Below are 23,944 nucleotides of genomic sequence, written 5' to 3'. Positions count from 1 at the left end.
ACAGGAAATATTTCTGTATTATTTCTTACTACACATGTGAATCTAAAATTTCTCCAAGAAAAGCAGAATTTTTTAAAAACTTAAGGGTTTAGGAAGAAAATATATCTTTTCCACTCAAGTTTGGAATGAACATGCTCCTAACTCATTGGCTAACAAAGCTGCTGATAAGAAGAGGAATCAGGCTGTGTGGAACAGAAAGCATGCTCTGGGCACCATCCCTGAGCATCCAGGGGCTTCCCTTCCTGGCTAGAACCATCACTGTTCAGAAGCCGCCATCTCTTCCTGGAAGGTCCTAAAATGGAACAGACAAGGATGTCCACTCACTGCCAATTTGTTACCATGATCTCTGAAGAAATTCTAAGCTTCAGAGTCAGCCTTAGGATGAGTTTCAGCCATGTTATTTGGGATTCTAGCAAATGGGAAGGAGGCATCAACCTGTTGCCTGTAACCAGCAGGTAGCTGAAGCCAGTGAGGGGGTAGCTGGGACCTACACTGTCTGCAACCTCGGGAAAGAAAAGCAACAATATGGGCAGTGCCTACAGATGTTCTGTGAGAATGTGTCTCTTGGGCTTCACTGTGTAGTCTCCTGGCTGCTGTCAGGGGACTCGAGGCCTTCCAGGCTGTGCTGATCTCTACCTGTCCTCCAAAACTGACCACCTGTTCCTAATTCCTGGATCCATGACTTCACACTGCTGCTCCTCTAACCAGCACACTTAGCTCACAGTGAGCTCTCCTCCAGCGAGCTGACCCCAAATGTGGACTCTTCTTCTCCCTCTGACAGCATCTTTCTGAAACACTTTTGGCCAAAGTCTTTTATGGAGTGTTCATGTATTCTTAATATTGGAAGATTTGGTTTTATTTCTTTGAAGGAAGAAGTACTTTGTTTTTGGCCTCCACACTCAACCCATAGCTGCTTCCTTTTGCAATGTGCTGTTTAAAATACTTTATTCAATGAGAGATACAGCAAAGTAGTTAAGAGTGTGTTCTCCAGCATTCGATTACCCAGTTCAAACCCTAGCCTACTATCTCCTAGTGGTGAGATGTGGCAGATGATTTGGCACCTCTGAGTTCCAGCTTCTTCCTCACTGAAACATGAATGTGGCAGTTGCTCACCAGGTTGGTGTGGGGGTTAAATGAACTGATAAGTGTGAAGTCTCTGGAAGAGTGCCTAGCTCATAGGTAGTCTCAGGTCAATGTTAGTGACTGCTACTATTACTTGTCATAAGGACAGCACTCTGAGAGGCAGCAATGGGGAGTGAAATTAAAAGCAAACAGAGTTGAGGGTCGAAATTAGCTGGTGGCCTCTCTCGGGCAAACCACTTAACCTCTCTTGCCTCAGTTTTTATATTTGCAAAATCAGACCTCCCCCCCCCCCAAAAAAAAAACCACTAGTCTATGGCACAGGCTTGTTGTGGAGACCCAAAGATATAGCTGGCTCATCTAGATTTCTCCAGCATGCACACTGGGAGCTCAAAGCATGACTGTATATATTATGTTTCATAATGTACAATCACTGCAGTGGAGAGCAGTGATGGCGAGGTTAGTCCTCTGTTCTTCTCCATCCCCCTTGCCCTGGTGCCTGTGAAACAGAGCGTCCCCATGGCAACAGCAGCAGCTGGTCCCTAGATAAGAGGAGAGCTGGCCAGCAGCAGCCACTGTTGCACAGGAGCCGGGCCCAGCATCCGTGAGCAAACGCTCCCTCCCTGTCTCTTGCCTTCTCTTCTCACTGCCTTCACTGACTGGTAAGTGCTTTGAATTTTTACTCCAAAAACTTTTGTGGTGAGAAAGGCAAGTTTCTAATAAGTTGCAATTTCCTTGTAGCTGCTGGGACAGAAAAAAGCTCTAGCTAGTTAGTGGCAGGAGGCTTGTGCTTTATGGAACAAGGCTAAGTTGGGGCAAGATGGGGAGCAGAGAAAGTCATCACTTTTAAGTCATTTTTCTAAAGGAGGTGTCATAATGAATGCTATAAAAGCCCCTGAATCTTCACAAACCAAATTGCAAAGTTCTTAGATGAATGTTTGGTGTCTTTGCATATTCACACAGGACAGAAGGGTTATCTTACAAAGCTGGGGAAAGTACACTTCCCAGAAAATATCCACATGCCCTACTTCAAGTTAGAGTCGCTCCTCCAGGAATACTGCCAATTTAGGTCTTCTAATTTAACAAATTTGATTTTAAAATGTGGTACTTTTTGACCTGAATTCAATCCTCAGATTACAAAGAGATTTGACAAAGGATATGTATTTTATATAGCCAGAAGGTGATTAACCAGACACCACATGGGCTGTGGACATAACTTTCTACCTTTTTATTCTACCAAGTAAATCTAGACTTGATTATTTTGTGGACATTCTTTAAATTATCATAGGACTAAGCTAAGTCCCAACTCCCTCCTAAAAAATCAGCATTATCATGTTCCCAGACCTGGAAATGGGTATTCTGGAGTTGGTTTGTACCTAGGACTGTTCTTCTCTCAATACGAGCTTTACAGAAGGCAAAAAATGGGATTAGGAGATTATTCTGATGTATCAATTTAGACATACATATTAAAATAACAGCAGGAGGACCAAAAGATTGAGGAAGGCCACTCAAATTCATCAAAATGTTGGCATGCAAGACCTGGGCTGTGTATTTTCCACACGTTGTGGTGTAACTACTCCCAACAACCCTGGAGAAGAGCTACTGTCATCCCCATTTTATAGACAGGAAAACTAAGTTTCCAAGACGATGCATAACTCTCCCAAGTTCATCCAGCAGGAGAGGGGTACCAGTAGCCAAACAACTGCTTCTACTCCATATTTCCTCACAGCATCCAATGCTTACAGTCATGAGAAATGTTCTCTGCATGAGTTAACATACATATTATTCTTACACCCAACTGAAATACCTACTCAGTGTTAAAAGACAAAATGCCCAGGCCAGCCTCTGACCACAAATTGAACCCACTGATCTTTTTTCTATAGCAGAGATGGCATTAACGCCCTCCTAAAATAGGGACTAGGTCTGAGGTAGTGGAGGGTGGCCTCCATAAAATACATCCTCAGTTTCCCCAGGCTACTCTGATGTGCTTGCCTTTCTGCCATTAGTGGGATTTCTTCCCTGGAACCCAGTTCCTTGGCCCTTTCCAATCCCTGTGTATTGTGACATCAATTTATATATCATCCCTCTCAGTTATTATTGCATTCACAAGTCTATGTCTTTCTATGAAAAAAAAAGCATTGTCCCTTCTGAAAAGGAAGATAAGGATTAGTGAGAAGGTGCTGGAAATGTTTAAAATATGGGGTTCTGAAAACCTTCCTCAAGCCCTGAAATTATTAACATATATCCCTTGGTCTCTTTCACGCTACACAGACTACCTATATTCTGTCAAACAACAACAATGGGAAAAACAATTCAGATCAACAATTCTTTATTCTGTAAATGAGAAACATAAAAAATTCTGAAAACCAAATGGTTTATTGTTATTAACTTCAACACAAACTTGTTTGGTAGCAAAACCTGCCCTGAAAGGATATGAATCTTTCATAGTAGTCTGTCTTTATGTCACTCAGTGTGAATAATGGTCCTGCTGCAGAAAAAATTGTGCATGATTGCTGGCAATCCCTGAGACCCCTTAGGAGTTTATGTAATAAAAATGTCCTGATTTCCACAGCACACTTGGCCCCAGACATGTCATAAGGGTGAGTGGACTGATATTGACAATCACAGTGGCAGTCCAAGTCCCTGTATGAATGTTAGAATGCAGAGCCCACTTTGAACCAAGAGAGAATGTTAAAGGGAACATAGGTATTTATGCTAAAGACAGTTTATAAAATACCCCCACATGTAAAGTATCAGTCAGTGAGCATCTTGGAATGTCCTATTTTGGGGGCTGAAATTTGAAGACCTAAAGGACCAGCTGTTTAGGTCTGAAAGAAAGAGCTGGTGCCTTAAAAGTTACTACATTATAGGGAGCAGCCAAAGGAGATGAGTAAATCTTTCCTGAGCAGCATGACAAGAGTAGCATCCCATTATGACACCTGCTTAGGGTGGAGACAATTAAAGAGAGGAAGGCATGGGCAGGGTCAGGAAGAGGAAATGGAAATATCCCATTTTCTTCTTTCAGGAATTAGATCAGCTCATGTCTGAAAGTGGTTCTCTCTGAAAGAGCATCTCTTATCACTGAGAATAGAAATGAAGAGGGAATTGGAGGTACCACAAAATGTTAGCCTTCACAGATTTTATCAAAGCTGCAATAGCTTATGGGGAGACAGGGTGAAAATGATTATATTGTACTTGGGCTTCATGGACCACCACTACATCATTAAGTTTAGCAACTTCATCAAAGTCATATGGCTTTTTAGTTAAGGACCTGAGATTCAACCTGGGTCCATATGACTTGGGAACTCAGGTTCAAATTACATAGCCAGCTATTGGGCAAAAGGAGCAGCTAAATGATCCAGGGACTGAGAAAAGCTTATCTTACAAGAGCCAAGGAGAAGAAGAGGGAAGCTATCACTAGAAAGGATTCAGTGTAGAGAGTTGGGGCTCATGTTCAAATGATGACTCTGACTCTGTGTGTGTAACTAATGGTAGGCCATCTTAACCTTTTTGAGCCCTGGTTTCTTTTTCTGGAATTTTGACCAGATCTTCCATGAGGGTGAGTTCCAGTGCAACATCTGAGTGGACTCATGACTATGTTCAAAGAGGAGGAAAATTGATTAAGTATGTGCATAAGACCACAGTGGAGACTAACTTTGCCTTCAGACCACAGCACTGAGGCTACTCATCTCAAGTGATGCTCCCCTGACTCTCCACTCCACTCAGGCTGGTGGGAGCTGGCCTAGCCAAGGTTACAGTGTACTTCTGGGTGGTCCCAGGGAGTTGGCGATCTCTATACATACGCTAAAACAACAGTTTGAATTGATTTCTGCTGAAGTCACTCAGTATAATCAGTCTGCTCAGAGTGACACTAAAAGCCATACTCAAGTGATCAGCTAATGGCTCCATCTGCTATGCAATGATCTCAGCTTATAGAGGGAGAAACTTTCCTGCCTTTCTGAAGAAAACTGGCTTATTTCTCAAAAGACAACTGATTTGAACTCATTCTGAGGGGTTGAAATGTTAGCACTATGGGTCTATGTGTTCATCGCATGCAAGCGGTCCAGGAATCTCAGAAGAAGAGGATCAGTGGGTTCATTTTAATTATATGCATTCCTCCCTTACCAGTCTTGCTATAGTCAGATATGAGTAATAAATTATCCAAAAGGATCTCGAGATGCAGAGTCTAGGCAGACACTAATGAAGATTTTCTATAAATCTCAGCTAATGCATTTCTGATTCAGACCTGACACAGACAAGTCCGTTCTGGATTTCCACTCTTCATCCTGAGCAATGGCTATAACTTAATAGCTCTAGAAAGTTCAGTGGATCTGTGGCCCAGGAAAGATGAGGGATGGGGAAGGGAAACAGATTTGTTCTCATCTCAAGAATCCCCAGAGGGAAAATAAAGATGTATTCAAGACCTACATGTTCTCTACAACCATCATAATATGGACAGGGAGGCAGTCATATTACTTTGCAGTTGTAGGATGTAAGGCTAGAAAATCAAAAGCTCAATTTGGGTTCAAAAGATTCACTTTGTTTTTAAGGGACTTGGCTGTATAACAAAAGTCTGCAGAACTAGATCTGGATCTAGCCTGGGCCACTTAATAGACATGTGACTAAATAAATTAATTAAACTTCCTGAGCCTCAGTTTCCTCACCTGTGAAGTAGGCAAAATCCTATTTTGCAGAACAGAGAAAATATTAACAAGGTTCTGTGACTCTCCGCTAACTCGTATCTAATTGAGACTTGGCAATTATTCACTCTGAACCCCCAAAGTGCCTCTGAGACAAGGTAAAGCTTGAACATTTAATATACCACACCCTACCAATAAATATATGCGTGTTTGTGTGTTTCATTTTATTTTGGCTAGAATGTCAAGGTTAGAGCTTCTAGTAGCTAAACTTAAGAAGCAGACTTGAATCGGAACATAATAGCAAATGCTCAAAAGTATGGTTATTTAATAAATAAATGAATGAATGAACATAAGGCATACTCTTTCTTATTCTTTTTTTTATTTTTTTTTTTATTTTGGGGGATTCATTGAGGGCACAAGAAACCAGGTTACACTGGTTGCATTTATTAGGTAAAGTCCCTCTTATAATTGTGTTTCTTATTCTTCTGTAGTGCTGGAGAAGAAGTAAATCCCCTCTTTGATGATGTCCACTCAGCAAATGCAGCCACTGGAACTCTCAGAGGACAGGCTGGACAAGCCAGACCTTCACTGTGGCCACATAGGTAAGTGCTCTGTTGTGAATGTCAGTGGTGGAAGCCTGGGGGAGGCTCTGCTATTCGGTTTGCAGGCAAGTCAGAAAGAATCCTCTTGAAACCTGATAGTCTGTGCCTTCTGGTCACAGCCAACACCAGATGGGCAGGCAGATAGCCCCGGGTCTGTGGGGTCTGCCATGTAAATATTAGCTGAAGCACTGGAAAAAAGTTGATTAGAGACAGAGAGAAAGAGGAAGAGGGAGAGTGACAGAAAGAGAGAAAGCATTGTCCTCTTTTCGGGTTCTGACAGAGTCCCAAACAGGGTATTTCTGAGGCAACAAATAAAATGTGGCAGTGTAGCTTGTTTCCAGTATTTCCTGACACACTTACACCCCATGTGCAGTGTCAATAAAATATTTCAAATATCTCTCTTAGCCTATCAAGACAGAATTTTAAATAGCCTTCTTCTGCTTTATTGTCAATCTGTTTCCTTTCCAGAACTGACTTTTTGCATAACCTTTGCAATGAAAATACCAGAAACATTTCTGCCTCTACCCATTTCTAAAAATGAGACACACTCAGACTTTTGATGGATGGGCCTTTTGCATATTCATAGCCTTTGTCTCTGCCTCACTTGGTTATGACTCCCCTCCTCCTCTCCTCTCTCCCCATTTGCCATCAAGATATTTTATGTTGAGGATTTCTTTCAAAATGGGGAAAAGTGCAATGGGGAAAAAATTCAGAATTGAAGCAAATGTCTTTCTCTCTGCACTATGCACTGAAGAGCTTCCTGGGGTTGAATGATTGCCCTGTGACAGGTCTCTACCCAGCCTGTACCTCTGGAGACCCACAGCATGCAGCACCCATTCTGAGCAATATTCATTCACTCATTAAACAAATGACTATGCTATGTATATTGTTGGGGAGGGTAACTGTGCTATATAGTAACACATTTGAAAAATTACTTTTTCGACCAGATATTACAATACCTAGTCCCCATAGTCATATCAGCCTGACTCTATTCACCCTTTCAACATGCATTTATGAAAGGGAGAGGCAATTAAGAATAAAATTACAAAAAGAATATAATCTTTAATCTCCAGGGAAGCTTGGTCTAGAACAGGAGATGTATCATTATAGGACAATGAACCAGTGTTACAACAATGACAGAGAGGCCCAAAGGAGAGCAACCTAAACAAATTAATTGAGAAAAGGTTTTAATGGGTAAGGAGTAATTGGATGGGGTCATTATTCTGGCAACTTCTGATAGACTTGATGTTGAATCCAGGCTCAAAAGGTCTGGTGAGTTGATGCAGAAGACTGAGAAAAGTAGAGATGAATAAGAAGACCACAGGACCTTGAAATAGGATGGCAAATAGGAGAGTTTCAAAGCTAGGGGGCAGCGGAGCCCATGTGAATCATTAGAATGACTTGGTTGGCCACAGAAATGAAGGCAAGTGAGAAAGTTATGAGAATTCTAGGAAAACACACCAAGACCAAGGGAGATTCAGATTCCATCCTGGCCTTTGGGGAGTCCAAGGACAGCAAGCCTTGAGCCAAGGAATCCAGGGACAGTTAGCACACAGACAGAACCTAATTCTCCTATCAGAAATTTAACTCAAACCCACTCTGTGGCCTGACAATATTTTTAAATTCTTCTTTGCTTTGATGATTCATTCATTTGAGTTTTTTTAGAGTTTTCAGAATTCTAGTTTTTCATTGTATTATATGAATTCATGCAAGACTACTTAAGTCCTCTGTGGAAGAGGTCAAAATGAATAAACACTTTTCTTTTTCAGACCAAATGCCCTCTGCCCCAGTCGTCAGGTATAATCGGAACCAGTGAGTTGGTACCTGGACCTTTATTCACACTACATTCTTTTTATCTTTGTATCCCATCAAAATCAGATGATCTTTCAGACCAGTTCATTAAAGAGTGTGATCTCAAAAAGAAGCCAAGAAAGGGAAAAAATGTACAGGCCACCCTGAATGTTGAGTCAGACCAAAAAAAACCAAGAAGAAAAGATACGCCAGCACTGCACATCCCCCCCTTCATACCAGGTAATGGACGACAAAGTTGGGTTGCACAGCAGTAGAGGGGAGTCACTTGCCACCAGGTCACAACAATCTTAGAAATCTTCACTTAAATACATGGGTATATTTTTTAAAAATGGGTACATCCATTACAATATGATAAGCTGCTATACCAGATAACTTTTAAAATATTAATGGCTTTATTTTTTACTTAGCAATAGTAGAAGTCAGGGTGGTGGGGAAGGCAAGCTCCACTCCAAACACTCTTTCAGGGACCCAGGCTAAGGTTTTGACATCTTCAATATATGGTGAGCAAAGTCATCAGGAGCTTCCCAAATCACCCAGAGTTTCACCTTAGAGTGGGCGTGAGGGCAGACGGGGGAGGATTCTGTGTGAGCCAGGGCTCCACCAGTCACACCCCCCACCTAACTGCAAGGAAGGTCAGGAAATCTGCCCAATCTATGCCCGGAAGAAATGCAAAACAGTTTGGCGAACAGTAAGCATGTCTCTGTAACACCCCTAGATGGGACACATGACATTCCCCTTTTCTCCAAAGTTTTATCTTGTTTTTCTTTCATTTCTCCTTCCCCCTTGGTCATTTATTTGATATCATCTCTGTTCACAATGCATTTGGGCAATATAAAACAAATGAAACACTGATCTTGCTGGGCAAGAACTTTCAGTTTTCAAAAAAATAATAGCATATAAAGAGCTGAAATATGCAGTGAGAACTGGTACCATATTGAGGTCCTTATAAAGGACATTTGTAGCTCACTCTAGGAAGTGAACTGCAGAATATTTTATACAAGAGGTTGTTTTCTAAATGATGGAGAAAATTTTCACCTATAGAATACAAGTAAAAAGACGGAGTTGGACATAGAATGATAATTGAGGTATCAGGGCATGTGTACGTGTAGTACGTAAGCTTACAGAAGAGCAAGATGTCCCCTCTGGCTGAGGAGCATGGCTTTTGGAGGCAGAACCTGGGCTGTATTTTTGTCTGACACCTGTGAGTTTCAATAATTGGGCACAGATCTTTGCCTCACTTTCTTCAGATAGGTGTTGGTGGTTGTAATCTTAAATTCCTCAGGGTTTTATGAGGCTAACATGACATCAGGCATCCCCTTTGTATAAAGGATATTCCTAGCATGGCCTAAATCAATAATAACTCTTCTTTTTAAAAAATTTTCTTTATTAAAATAAGTTGGAAGAGCTACATGAACTACCTTCCCCAGGTGTGTAACTGCACAGTCCTAATATGCACACATTTATGTGTGTGCATTTGACCCTGTTTCTCTCTCTGTTCCCTTAACTGTGCAGGTGTGCTTTCAGAACATCTAATTAAAAGATACGATGTTCAAGAGAGACATCCAAAGGGCAAAATGAGCCCAGCTCTTCATAATACTGACCTGGAACAGAAAAAGCCAAGGAGAAAAGACACACCTGCCCTGAACATGTCCCCCTTTGCAGCAGGTAAAAGAGCTGGTGCAGGGCATTTGCAGGGGACAAGGGGACAGGTCACAGCCTTACCATCTGGAGGTGCCAGTGGCATGGCCTCGGTCCTGGCCCAGCAAGCTGTGGCCTCTGGGGAGGAGTCAGGCATTCACCGCTGCCTTTCAGGTTATCTTCACTGGCAGCTCCCCAGGGGCTGATGTGGAGAGGGGGTGGGTCACAGCATTACTCATGCTTCAGCAGAGCTGGTCAGAATCATTGAACCCACAGAATAGAAATGTCAGTAGGTCCTTGAGAAGAGCTGAAATGCCCCCCTCCCTGGTCCCCTGTGGATCATGCATCCTAAGGCTGATGGCTGATTCTCCCAAGATACCTGAACTAATTGGCCAAATCCTCAAAAGGAGAGAGAGAGAGAGAGGTTGACAGAAAGAAAGAGAGAGAATAAAAGCTATCTTAATATGTATGAAATCCAACCAGAAATTCTTACCAATCTATGTGCACAACCCCAGACTGTAAGGAAGCTACTCTGTGAGAGACAGTACTTGTTCTGTTGACAGAATTTTATGTGCAAATTGGGGAATAAGACACAAGCATTCGTGGCTGGAGTGTGAGACTGTGTGTGGTAGGTTTTACATAAGTAGTTGTGGCAGGTGAGTAACAGAGGGGAAAATGTGCTATTAATTACTGACATTCTACTAAGCATTAGGTCCTGAGTTTGGCATGTCTACAGATTTAAAAAAAAACTAACATAATAGAGTAGCTATTACCTCCTTCCACAGATGAAGAAACTGAGGGAGAAATAATTAACTTATTTAGTTACTTTAAAGTCTATGTGAATGAAATTGATGAATAGATGGCTGACAGGCAGATTGGTTGGATCAATGATGAGATGATTAGGTATAGAAATAAATAGATCAAATTACATACAGGGTCAAACACTCTTACTGTTATGTAGAGGAGCCAGGACTCAAACCCAAGTGTCTGACCTTAGTGCAGTTTTGCACTATGCTGTGGTTTGAACACTTAGTATTAGAGGAATCTAGATGGAACATTATTGGGATAAGATGAAATTTGGTTGTTACTATCCCATTATTTCTTTTAATAAAGAAAAAATAAAAAGCAGCTCCTGAGAAGATACCATGACAAAAGTCAGAGACTTGTCCCCAGCCACAAGAGAGGATCCAGGCCTAAGTTTCATGGAGTTTGTGTTCTGTGCACCTCTGTTCTTCTTCTTCTCTCTCCTCCTCTCTTTCCACCTCCTCCTTTTTTTTTTTTATTGTTGGGGATTCATTGAGGGTACAATAAGCCAGGTTACACTGATTGCATGTGTTAGGTAAAGTCCCTCTTGCAATCGTGTCTTGCCCCCAGAAGGTGTGGCACACACCAAGGCCCCACCCCTCTCCCTCCTTCCCTCTCTCTGCTTCTTACCTCTATCAAGCCCTTCATCTATACCACTAGCCAGTATACCACCATTAAGGGTGAGTAAGCACCCAACCTGGTCAGTGATAACCCTCTCCCTCTCACGCTCCCTTTCTCTGCTTAAGAGATGCTGAGGTCTAATCCTCGATCTGTCTTTATTCTATTTTGTTGTGGTGGTGGTTGTTTTTTATAAAGACAGGTTCTCACTCTGTTGCCCAGGCTGGAATACAGCAGTGGCACAATCATAGCTTGCTGCAGCCTTGAACTCCTGCCCCAGCCACCTGGTCAGCTAGGATTACAGGCCAGTGGTACCATGGCCAAATAATTTTTAAAAATTTTTTTTTAGAGGGCGGCGCCTGTGGCTCAGTGAGTAGGGCGCCAGCCCCATATGCCGAGGGTGGCGGGTTCAAACCCAGCCCCGGCCAAACTGCAACCAAAAAATAGCCGGGCGTTGTGGCGGGCGCCTGTAGTCCCAGCTGCTCGGGAGGCTGAGGCAAGAGAATCGCGTAAGCCAAGCCCAAGAGTTAAGAGGTTGCTGTGAGCCGTGTGACACCACGGCACTCTACCCGAGGGCGGTACAGTGAGACTCTGTCTCTACAAAAAAAAAAAAAATTTTTTTAGAGATGGGGTCTTGCTATGTTGCCCAGTCCTGAACTCCTGGCTTCAAGCAATTCTTTCATCTCGGCCTCTGAAAGTGCTGAGATTACAGTTGTGAGCCACTGAACCTGGCAGATCTTTTAGTAATATTTATTGAGTACTTGTTGTATTCCAGGCACAGTTCTAGGCATTGGTACTGGGAAAAAAGTTAATGATCATACAGATATATATATATATATATATATATGCTTAATAGAAAGTTTGCTGGAAATAAATGCTATGGAGAAAAGTAAAGCTAGGTAGAGGAAGAAAGAAATGGAGATTGCATCTTTAGATGAGAGACATGGGGAAGATTTTTCTGAGGAAGGGATATTTAAGCAAAGACCTGAAGGAGTATGGAGGTGAGTCCATGACAGTAACCAGGCAGAGAGTATTTGAGGGAAAGGGGCAAGTCCAAGTATCCTGAGAAGTCAGCGTCTTTGGCTTTTCCTCAATCAATACTTGTTAAGTACCCACTATGTGTCAGGCACTGTGCAAGAGCTGAGTATACATTGGAAAACAAACCTAAAAGAAAATGTCCTTGCTCTCATGAAGTTTATGCTGTAGGTGGGAGATATTTAGTAATTATATATCTGATTCTAAAGCAGGAAAAGGGAAGTTTTCCTAAAATTCACAGCCAAGTGATTTGGATGCTGTAAGATAACTTGCTCAGAAAGAGGGAAGGTTCTGAGGCCTGCTTTCGATATACCTCATCTGGCAGGATCTGTTGCCTCTCAGCAGTAACATCCTGCATCAGTCTCTACCTCATTAACAACTTTGCATCAGTGGAGATGGACATGACAGTTCTCAGGCGGCCCAGGGGACGTGAAGGGCAAAAGACCATCTCCCAGTGAAGGGCCTTTCCAAAGGTTGGATTCTTTGCCAGCACCCTATCTTCTTTGCGAGCAAATTTGCTACTGGAAAAGAGCACCAGAGGTCTTACTGATGTAAGAACTGGACTTAAGAACAATAATCAGTAGTCACAATTTGTTAATTCCAACTCTTTGTCCATGGGAAGAAGAAGAATTCTTACATGGTGATATTTCTATAGTAGAAGTTTGCAGTGTTAATGGAATACAGGCATAACTTGCTTTTTTGTGCTTGGCCTTGTTATGCTTCACAAATGCTTGTTTTTTTAATCGAAGGTTTGTGGCACTCCTATTTTGAGCACCACTTTTCCAACCACATGGGCTCGCTACAGCTCTCTGTGTCACATTTTGGTAAATCTCACACTATTCCAAACTTTATTATCGCTTTTATTATTATTACATCTGTTATGATGATTTGTGATCAGTGATCTTTGATAGTTCTATTCTAACTACCTTGGGGTGTTACAAAATCCACCCATATAAGATAGAGAACTAACTTAATAAACGTCGCATGTGTTCTGACTGCTCCACTGACCAACCATTCCCCCATCTCTCTTCCTCTCTTTGGGCTTCCCTGGAAATCAAAAGCTAGAAATGATTAGGTTTAGGGAGGAAGGCAAGTAAAAAACTGGGATAGGCTGAAAGGTAAGCCTCTTACACAGTTAGCCAACTTGTAAATGCAAAGGAAATGTTCTTTAAGGAAATTAAAAGGGCTACTCCAGTGAACACATAAATAAGAAAGTTAAGCAGCTTTATTGCTGATATGGAGAAAGTTTGAGTGGTCTAGATAGATGATCAAACCAATCACAATCTTCCTTTAAGCCAAAGCTTGATCCAGGACAAGGTTTAAACTCTCTTTAATTTGATGAAATCGAAGAAAGGTGATGAAAGTGGAAAAGAAAAGTTTGAAGCTAGCAGAGGTTAATTCGTGATGTCTAAGGAAAAAAGGTATCCAGTACAAGATGAAGGAGAAGGTGCTCATATAAAAACTACAGAAAGTTATCTGGAAGGTCTACCCAAGATCACTGATGAATGACCTAAACAACAGATCTTTTCTTGCTACACTAAACAACAGATTTTATTTTTATTGTTGGGGAATTATTGAGGGTACAATAAGCCAGGTTATACTGCTTGTGTTTGCAGGATGAAGTCCCTCTATTAATAGTGTCCCACCCCCAAGAGGTGTGTCACACACCATGGCTCTACATCCTCTCCTTCCCTCTTTCCTTTCCCCCCATTCCCCCTCCCCCCACCATGTACTAGCATCAATTGTCCTCATATCAGAATTGAGTACATTGGATTCTTGCTTCTTTATTTTTGTGATGCTTTACTAAGAATAATGTATTTCAACTCCATGCAAATTAATATAAAAGATGTAAAGTCACCATCCTTTATAGTGACTGAGTAGTATTCTATGGTATAAATATACCACAGCTTGTTAAGTCATTCCCGGATTTGTGGGCAATCAGGCTGTTTCCACAATTTGGCAATTGTAAATCAAGCTGCAATAAATAGTCTAGTGCAAATTTTCTTATGATAAAATGATGTTTTTTTCCTCTGTGTAGATAGATGCCCAGCTATGGGATTTCAGAAAAAACAGCTTTCTATTGGAAGAAGAAAAAAAATCTTCTAGGCTTCTAGAGCTTTTCTTGCTGAGTTGGAGAAGCCAATGCTTGGCTTCAAAGCTTCAAAGGACCAGCTGACTTTCTTGTTAGGGATTAATTCAGCTGGTGACTTTAAGTTGAAGCCAGTGCTCATTTACTTTAAGAATGATGCTAGATCTATTCTACCTACGCTCTAGAAATAGAAATAAGAAAGCCTGATGGCACATATGTTTACAATCAGTTTACTGAATATTTTAAGTTAACTTTTGAGACCTACTGCTTAAAAAAAAATCCTTTCAATATATTACTGGTCATTGACAATGCTTTTAATCACCAAAGAGCTCTGATAGAGGTGTACAAGGAGATTAATGTTTTATGCCTGCTAACAAGATGTCCATTCTACAACACATAGATCAAGGACTAATTTCAATTTTCTAGTCTTATGATTAAATAAATACATTCTGTGAGGCTACCACGGCCATAAATAGTGGGTCCTCTGATAGGCAAAGTCAATTGAAAACCTTCTGGAAAGGATTCACCATTCTGGATACCATTAAGAACATCTGTGATCCATGGAAGGAAATCAGAATGCCAACAGTCACAGGAGTTTGGAAGAAATTGATTTCAAACCTAACTGATAACTTTGGAGAGATAAGACTCCAGTGGAGGAAGTCACTACAGATGTGGTGCAAACACTAAGAGAACCACAAGTAGGAGGGAAGTTAAAGATGTGACTAAATTGCTGCAATCTCATGTTAAAAGTTGAACCAACGAGGAGTTGTTTCTTATGGATGAGTAAAGAGTTTCCTTGAAATCAAATCTGCTCCTGGTGAAGCTGCTGTGAACATTGTTGAAAGGACAATAAGTAATTCGGAATATTACAATTAACTTAGTGGATAAATCAGTGGCAGCATTGAAGAGAACTGACTCTAATTTTCCAACAAAGAAGTGATACTGTGGGTAAATACTATGAAACAGCCTTACATGCTGCAGAGAAATACTTTATAAAAGAAAGAGTCAATCAATGTAGCAAAATTTATTGTTGTCTTACTTTAAGAAATTGTCCACCTTCATCAATTAGTACACTTATCAGTCAGCAGCCACCAACTTTGAAGCAAGACCCTTCACCAGCAAAACAATTATGATTTGCTGAATCCTCACATGTTTGACAGCACTTTTTTTAATCAATGACATATTTTAATCGCTTTTTTAGATATAATTCTATCACACACTTAGTAGACCACAGAATAGTGTAAACAGAACTTTTACATTCACTGGGACACCAAAATATCCATGTGATTCTCTTTATTGTGATACTTGCTTTAACGCACTGGCCTGGAACCAAACCTGCAATGTCTCTGAGATGTGCCTGTGGTAAAATCTCAGACAAAACCTGTACTAAAGGAATTACTTTGACTTTGTATAACCCAGCTCTCCTACACTTGCCATAGATACTTTTTTCTGCTGCCTATTAATCTAATCATTCTAAAGGCTATGCTACAGTATGGGAAATTCTGCATTAGAATTATACCATAAAATGCATATCAATTTTTCACCCTTTATTTTTTTGCCTCTATCAAAGAATTGTTGTTGCTAAGTAAAATGAGAGAGATAGACAAGAGCAGATATATTCTGACTTGCCAGGCCTGGAGTGTGAGGAGACAGTCTCTGCAGAAATGGTCCAAGGACCACATTGGAGGATCTAATCCTTCCTCCAGTGCACTTCTCATAGGTTACCTGTATTCCTACCTGACCTCGTCCCCTACCTGATCATGCATATCCACCCAAGCTCTGCCTCTATTCCAGGTTCAGTTACCTTTCAATACTCAGCCTACTCAAACCCTCTGCTAATAGAATCCTTTAAATCAAAAAGGATTCTTTTCTATTCTGAATTATCTCTATTATAGTCATGGGCATGCAACTACCTCAGACTTAGTCATCTATCTCTTTTAGCATTGTCTTTATTGTTCTTATTGCTGTTACTATGGCTACTGTTTTAATTCACTTATCCCAATAACTTCCTTGGTGAATTCATGAGGATTGGATTGTGATAGCCTTGTGTTTCTGGTATTGACCTTGATGTCTAGTCCAGTCATTTCTATTTAGCAATACCAAGTATACATATACTAATTTGATATTCAATTTGACAATCACAATTTTGAAGTACCTGATAGAGACTAGTTATTTTCTGCCCATTCTTGTATCTGTTTTCATTGAAAACTTCTAAAGGAAGATTTGGTGACACAAGTATTTGTTGCCAAGGAGTCATCCTCGTATACAAAATTGAATATGTGTCTTAGAGTCAGAAAGGTCTGGGTTTTGTCTCTGGTTCTGCTCCACACTGGGTTTATAACCTGGGTAATTAACATAAACTATAAAAGCCATCTTCATTTTATCCACCCCTGAAAGGTGGACCATAAAATCTGTCCTCTGTGGTTGTTTATACAGTTAATTAAAGTACATAAAGCACTTAGCAGAGTTCCTAGCATAAAAAAAAAGCTTTCAGTAAATGTTAAGTCCTCTTCATTCTCTGTTCAATCAGATATTCTTTGAGATGAACCATTTGTGAAGGTGGAAATTCTCTAAGCCACAGCATTTCACCACTCCATGTAAACCTGACTCAAAGAACTTTCTAATGTGTTGAGCTCTGTTTACCTAGCAATGGATGCTGCCTATATCTCAATATCTACCTTATAAGAGAGTAGCTTCCCTATTGAATCAAAAATATTTATTGAATTATAGTTTGGGGTAGGGTTGGGGGCTGTATATCCATAGACTTTAACTACCATGGAATTAGTTGAATCAGCAAATCTCCATGTTATAACAATTAGCATATTAGCTGGAGAACTTTCTATTTGAAGAATCTTAGTATTCAAAGATTTGGCAGTAATGGAAATACCAGTTGAGCTAATAAGGATAGTGCCTCTGGCCGAGGTTCAGAAAGACTCACATTGGTTCTAATGAGGGTGCTGAGAGAGACTCGCAGACGATTGCACTCTGGAGACATCTCCTCTCATTAGCCCTTGGCAAATGAAAACTGGACAAGGTTTCACTCTCGCTTCTGAATCTCTTGCTAACTACCTTCTTTTTTGGAAGTAAATGAGCTTATTTGACAGGTTCTAACTGCCAGAACAGCCCCTAAAAAGGGCATCATCTCAGGCTTCCCTGCCAGCCACAGGCTTGCTCCCCACTTGGTCCACAGTTGCCAGCCCCCACCCCTTGATGACTGCATGGCAGGAAGCATTGGTTATGGTTGCTTAGATCTGGACAGCCAAGGCCTGCTTAAGAGAGAAAACTGTCTTCCGTTGAGATCTGTGGCAAATGGAACCAGGCAAAGTGAAGAATAGTGAGACTGGAAACACTGAAGAGAGGCCTCCTAGAAAATTGGTCCATGATCTGTGAACATTTACACAGGTTGGAGCATGAGAGATTGAAATACTGTACTTGTGCAAAAGAAAGGCACCAATATGTCCCCTCAAAGGGACACCTCTTTTGTTCTGCTAGGATTAAAGAATTCTCTCTGGTGTGGTTTTTCAGAAGAGGTGGTGTCTTAGCCCTGCTCCCTCAGATCAGAGGCATACATCTGTCCCATGGATGAACAGCTTTAGAGGGTACCTGGAGTGGGATCATGTTCTAAACAGCTTGTTGGAAGGCTGATTGGCCCTTAGAGATCTTAGCCTCAAAACACATCAAGCACTTATAAACAACTAAGTCTCTTAAACTCTTCTGTATAGAGATAAGGAGAAGAGAAGAAACTGGCATTTGCTAAATCCCTACTGCATTCAAAGTCTTGTGCCAGATGTTAGAGTATCCTCTGAGAACCTCACGGTTCAGTAGGAGTGATGGATAGATTGTTTAGTGGTTTTAATGGTTTCTACAATGTGAAAAGTGCTTTAACAAAAGTTCATGTAAGTTGTGGCAGGGGCATAAAAGAATGTGGGCCTAAGTCTATTTAGGGCATCACAACCTGTGGGATATACAAGTTATTTCTTCTCCAATTTTCATCTGAATAAGCTGAAGCTCAGATAGCTTAAGAGACTTGCCCAAGGCTGAAGGGTCACCAAAGGCAAAGCTGTCTGGCTCTAGGGTCTCCATTCCTTCAGTAACATGCCTGGGCTTCCCATGGGAAAGCATGAGGCTCAGATAAACACTTCCCAAACCTGAGTCACCTTCAAATCACCAAAGCATCAGGAGCAAGAATGCAGTGATGACATGTATGTGCTCTGGATTTAAGGCTCATCCTGAGCAACCAGCAATCATCCTGAGCAAGGCTCATCCTGAGCAATCAGTGAGATCAAGATTTTCATTAGCTACTTCATATTCCTTTTATAAAACATTATATGATAATATTAATGGGTAACTATATTAATATAGAATGATAGTTCACTTTCCACTTGAAATGATCTACTATGCCCTGTGGCAAGCCCAGCTAACTTCGAGAAGGGCTGACCTTGACAATTTAACAGGATCCTGCTCTACCTGCAATCCCAGGACTTTGAGAAAACACATGGAGAAGGGTCTCACATGAGTAGGTTTCAAGGATACCCCAAAGTAATCAAGACTTGGGAATTTAAAGGCTCTTTCCCATTTTGAATCAACCCAAACTTGGCTTAACATGAAGAGCTGCGAGATAGGAAGGATGGGAAGTATTGGGTCTTGGCGTAGCTAACCCCATGTTCTCCTACTCTGCTAGCCTTAATTCCAAATAAAAGTGCAAACCACCATGCTGCAGGTATAAGACAAAATACCTCCCACTATGCTTCCTGAGTGATTTATGAAAAAGCTTCAGCTTTAGCCAGTCTCTTGAAATTGTTTTTCTCCTCCAATAAATATGAGCTAATTGGTAAAGAACCCATGTGAACAAACCAGGAACTAAATCAAATGAATAGTCATTAAGATCAGCATGTAGTTTTCTTTAATTTGCTGCTGTTGAATGGAGTCCCATGTCATAGAAAGTCCCCTTGTGGTGCACAGCTTCCCTCTCTCAAGTTTAGATCTGTCTGAAATGCTTCATAGACTGACAGGTCTCTAAATGGGAGAAGAGGGAGAGTGGGGAAACCCATGCTGGTTGGCTGGAGCAGGGAGACAGAAACCACAGAGGACTGGCTGTGAACCACAGTTTTCTTTGCCCTTTCATTAAAATGACTCTACTTAACACTTCACAGCATGAGCAGAACCACCCAGATCTCCTTGGCTGGCCTTTTCGGAGCCGATCAGTTCAGAAAACTGCTCTCAGAATTTTGAATCTCACAGACCAATAAACTTTTTAAAACCTATATTGTGGAGCACAACTTAGGAAAAGCAACTTTTCATTTTGCCTAATAAGGATGTTTTAGAAAACCATCTAACATCTGTAAATTTTTATTTGAAAAAGGGTATCCCCTAAAGAAGGAAAAGAATCATCTCGAAATAAAGAATAGCTTTTAAAATTCTAGCCATACATCTATATAAGAAACTGACTACACTTGTCCTTATTTTCTCTCTGAACTGTATGAACTTTATCAACTATTGGATAGTACTGACCTTTGCAAATAGCATGTCCAGACCTTCAGCTCATTATTTCCCCCAGATGTTAGTAAAATACTTTCAAATTTGACTTTATAAGGCTTACCAGTTCTTTACAAAAGGAAAAACTGACATTTAGTTGCTCAAGGTGTGGCTCTATGCTAAGCATTGTTGCATACATCTTATTTAATTGTCGTGACAACCCTTTAAGATAATTATTAGTGTCCTCACTTCATATATGAGAAAATGTAAGTGTGAATGTGCTGACTGGCCCGGCGCAGACTCCATGAGTGTCAGAACCTTAAATCCAAAGCAGTCAGATACTTCCCTTCCCACTGTGCTGCATGCTTAGGAGCAGAACTTAGAGGAGAGGGGGAAGGTTGCTCTGACCCAGGTTGTACATCCTCTTAGGACCCCTCTGGGAATGCCAAATAAGACCACCCAGCTCCCTCACTCTCAGTGGACACCTGCAGCTGTTAGCTTTGCAGGCACTAAGGGGCTTCAGGGTTGCCATGCTGTTTGTTGTGTTCTGTGTCTATGCTGCAAGCTTGTCTAGTATTTAAATTAAGGCACTTAATTGCAGCTCTGTGCTTTGCTTTGCAGGTGTGACACTGCTCAGGGACGAGAGACCCAAAGTGATCACGGAAGATGACGAAAAGGATGGTGATAAGATAGCTATTTAAAGATAGTTCCCTGGAGACCACTTGTAAATAGGTTAGATCAATTCCCTATGGTGACCTAGAGAAAAAAAATTGACTTGTTTCTGCTCTCATTTTTGTCATAGTCTGACTTCAAGATCCAGACACTTTTTCCCCAGGAGATACTACATCAGATCATTACATTGCCGGTTACTTTCTCTCTTCTTTGTGGCTAGTTTCTATCCTCACATTTTGTATACTCATTTTCCAATGCAATGGAAAAGAAAAAGATTATCTTAAATTAGGGAGTAACAGGGAAAACAGTGTTGTTTAGTTTGTTCATTTGGGGGTCAATTCATGGAGCAAAGAACATGAATAACATTGAGATAGTTTACTTGGTTTATGCAGCTGGTTAGGGTTTGACTTAATTTCATCCAAAGACTACACCCAGGAGGGGCTCCCTGTCATCAGTTGGAGGGGTGAGAATGTTTGAGTTCTAGCTCACTGACTGCTTTAGAGAACATGGTTTTTATTTCTCCTCTTCTATCTGAAGGGTTCAACTGTCTCTGATGACATTTCTAAGATCCTTGTAACAGGCACTCTAAAAGGTGAATTTATAAGCAGGGAGATTCATCTCAGCCCGTTATGTGTTAATTGAAAATACCAGAGCCAGAGAGTGCTGGTCTGTCTGGAAACTGTAGCAATATATTCTCATATTTAACTTTTGCTTTTGAAAACAACAGTTCTTAACCATGCTGTCCTATTACTGATGATAGATGAAATACCAATGTTTATGATGAATTTACTTTTTTTAAAGATTAAGGTCAATTGAAGACCATTCTGATATTTTTAGCATTCTTACTTACTTAGACTCCAATATGCTTTCTTGGATGGGAGGGAAATGTGCAGTGTTAGCTAGTCAGTAGAGATCTGTTTATGGCTCCTGCCCCAGCCTACAATCTGTGGATGCTTCTGAGAGGGCCTTGCATCTGGGCCTCATCCACCAGCCAACAGGCTGGGAGAAAGATGAGAACTATTATTAATAGGAGGAAAAAAAGATATTTCCATTCACATCTCCATGCCCTGGTGCATTTTTCCTAAAAATACCCTATTTCTTACTTGCAATGACAAAGAGATTCACAAGGTTTGGTTTGGTTTTATCCCAATTTTGTTTTTGTTTGTCCTACAGAAGTTTAATAATATTCTAATCAGCTATTAATACTTAACAGTCCACACAAGAGAATATACACAACATTCTAGATTTCTCTTGGAAAAACATCTCAAGACCTGTCAACTTTGGGCTTGAATAGAAACATGGCTACCACCAGCTGGACCTCAGTACTTGATGCCCATTTTGAAAGGACCCTGCATTCCTTGCTTGCCATATGCCCCACCTGGAACATTTCATCCACTGACTAGTCAAGATCATGTTTTGCTCCTAATGATCTGGGACATTTTGATGCCAGTCCTCCACTCCCACTTCGGATGGTTTCAATCATAGCTTTGTGGGGGAGGGGAATAAAATTGTGCCCAGCCTGCTGGTTGAGGCATAAGTGGTGAAAGAGGCCTCCATAAAATCTTTCAGAAACCAAAAGCAATTACATGCATGTGGATAATATCACCACTAACCGCAATTTTTATTCATTATTTATTTATTTATTTATTTATTTATTTTTTGCAGTTTCAGGCCCGGGCTGAGTTTGACCCTGCCACCTCCGGCATATGGGGCCGGCTCCGTACTCCTTTGAGTCACAGGCGCCACCCCCAACTGCAATTTTTACCAAGGGATCAGAAAACACAGATGCACTCTCATTCTCTCAGATTTGCTGTATAACATGAGGTTCACTTGCAGCTATGGCCACAGGCTGCTCAATAAACTCCAAGGATACTCAGAAAAGCCCTCATCTTTGCAGAGTCCCTGGGGTGGGAGGAAAAGACTGGTTGTCAGAGAAACAAAGGCCTTGCATTCTAGCCCCAACTGTGTGACACAGAGCAAATCCCTGGAACTCTCTGAGTCTGGTTCTTTATCTTGAAAATGAGAATAATAGTTCTTATTTTGCCTTCTTTGTAATTAAAAACTGAGTGAGATAATACGTGGCAAAGGTCTTTAAAGCCAAAATCCCCTATCCAACTGATAGGAAGTTAGAAATCCCTGCTCTCCAGGGGAAAGAGGACAAGAGCGGGCCCCCAGGGCTCCATCTCGGTGCCTCCTACCTTAAGTCTATCCTTAGTGATTGCTTGCACCTGGGGAGGAGGACCCACCTTACTAATCTACCAGTCAGAACTTAGCACTGCAAAAGGATATAGAAAACTCTCTAGCCTAAGAATAGATACAAAAGAATCTTACATGTGACCTAAAACAGCCTTAAAACTAATTATCATGTCAATAGCTTAAACCTACCTTGTGGTCCACACTCTTAATGGGCTCTCAGAGAGGCTCCTAAGAGGTCCACATTCTCAGAAAGACTGGTTCCAAGATGAGCCCTGAACCCTGAGGTAGGCCTGACTCAGGCAGTATAAAGGAGAACTGTTGCCTATAACCCTTGCCTCTTTGCCTCTTTTCCTACTTGCCTTGACAATGGAGGCCCGAATGCTGTCTATGGTAAGCATATCCTGCTCTGTAAACTTCCTGATTTTGTAAACTTATTCTTCTCTTTCTCAATAAATGTTATCTCATGCTTGCCTTACTTTGGAGCGTCAGGTCATTTTTTGACCAAGAGCACTCCAGGACCCGAGGACCCAGGCAGCTTGCCTGAAACCCCAACATTTTTAGGCCACAGGCACCTCCCTTAAAACCTAAAACAACTGTAATATAGGATAATTTTAAGACACTGTCAGAGCATGGACTGTGCCTTTTCTATTGCCATGTCCCCACTTCTTGGGTATTGTATGGATAGCAATTAGGTAGAAACAACTCACAGTATCTGAAGAAAGACTTCAAGTAGGGAGATCCCATCATCAACTGCACAGTCTTAACTGAAAAACCGGCCCTGTCTGCCTGGGAAGACGTGTGTAATAGACTCCTAGTCTCAAAGGAGCACACAGAATGGTGCAGATCAAAACCAGCCAAGACATAACCAACCCTGGACATCACTGGGATGATTTGAGTTGAAGCCAAACTTTCCCCACTTCCCTTCCCCATGTGGCCTTTTTCTGGTCAAGTAAAGTAGAGTTTTAATGATTATAATATATTCCAATTAAAACAGTTCTCAGCACATTGTGAACAACTTCCCTCCAAACAAATAAGAGTCACATTAAGGAACTGAAAGCATTATATGGTAGCCCATTTAGAAAAAAGGCTCAAATTAAAGGCATCCCCAAGAACCAGCAAAGTAGTTGGCCATGTGCTCATTCTGAAGGCATCTACCTGGAACCCAAGCTATCTGACAGGAGGAGGCACAAGATATGAGAGATTCAGCTTCACACAGGGCCTTTCTTTAAATTCAGACACCTTGTAAAAGCTGTTGGGGAGATCACACAGCCAACTTCTAATGC

General features: G+C 41.2%; 1 protein-coding gene across 1 annotated transcript; it reads left to right on the top strand.

The window, feature by feature from the left end:
- The first annotated feature begins 1,647 nt into the window (after window positions 1-1,647).
- PPP1R17 (protein phosphatase 1 regulatory subunit 17) lies at window positions 1,648-23,120 on the top strand. The gene is made up of 6 exons (XM_053609267.1): window positions 1,648-1,742; window positions 6,212-6,322; window positions 8,201-8,353; window positions 9,647-9,799; window positions 20,415-20,525; window positions 22,131-23,120. The coding sequence occupies exons 2-5, from the start codon at window positions 6,241-6,243 to the stop codon at window positions 20,492-20,494; spliced, it is 468 nt and encodes a 155-aa protein (XP_053465242.1). The 5' UTR covers window positions 1,648-1,742; window positions 6,212-6,240; the 3' UTR covers window positions 20,495-20,525; window positions 22,131-23,120.
- Window positions 23,121-23,944: the final 824 nt, after the last annotated feature.

This window comes from Nycticebus coucang, chromosome 11 (assembly GCF_027406575.1).
Source record: "Nycticebus coucang isolate mNycCou1 chromosome 11, mNycCou1.pri, whole genome shotgun sequence".
NCBI classification, from domain to species: Eukaryota; Metazoa; Chordata; class Mammalia; order Primates; family Lorisidae; genus Nycticebus; species Nycticebus coucang.
The sequence above is the reverse complement of the archived record's forward strand: the minus strand, read 5'-3'. Positions and strand labels throughout refer to the sequence as shown.

Excerpts from the sequence above, each read along its gene's own strand:
- PPP1R17 (XM_053609267.1), top strand. The coding sequence starts at position 6,241 with ATGATGTCCACTCAGCAAATGCAGCCACTGGAACTCTCAGAGGACAGG. Across the intron at positions 8,354-9,646 it reads CATCCCCCCCTTCATACCAG|GTGTGCTTTCAGAACATCTA; the intron begins GTAATGGACGAC and ends TTAACTGTGCAG. Across the intron at positions 9,800-20,414 it reads CATGTCCCCCTTTGCAGCAG|GTGTGACACTGCTCAGGGAC; the intron begins GTAAAAGAGCTG and ends TTTGCTTTGCAG.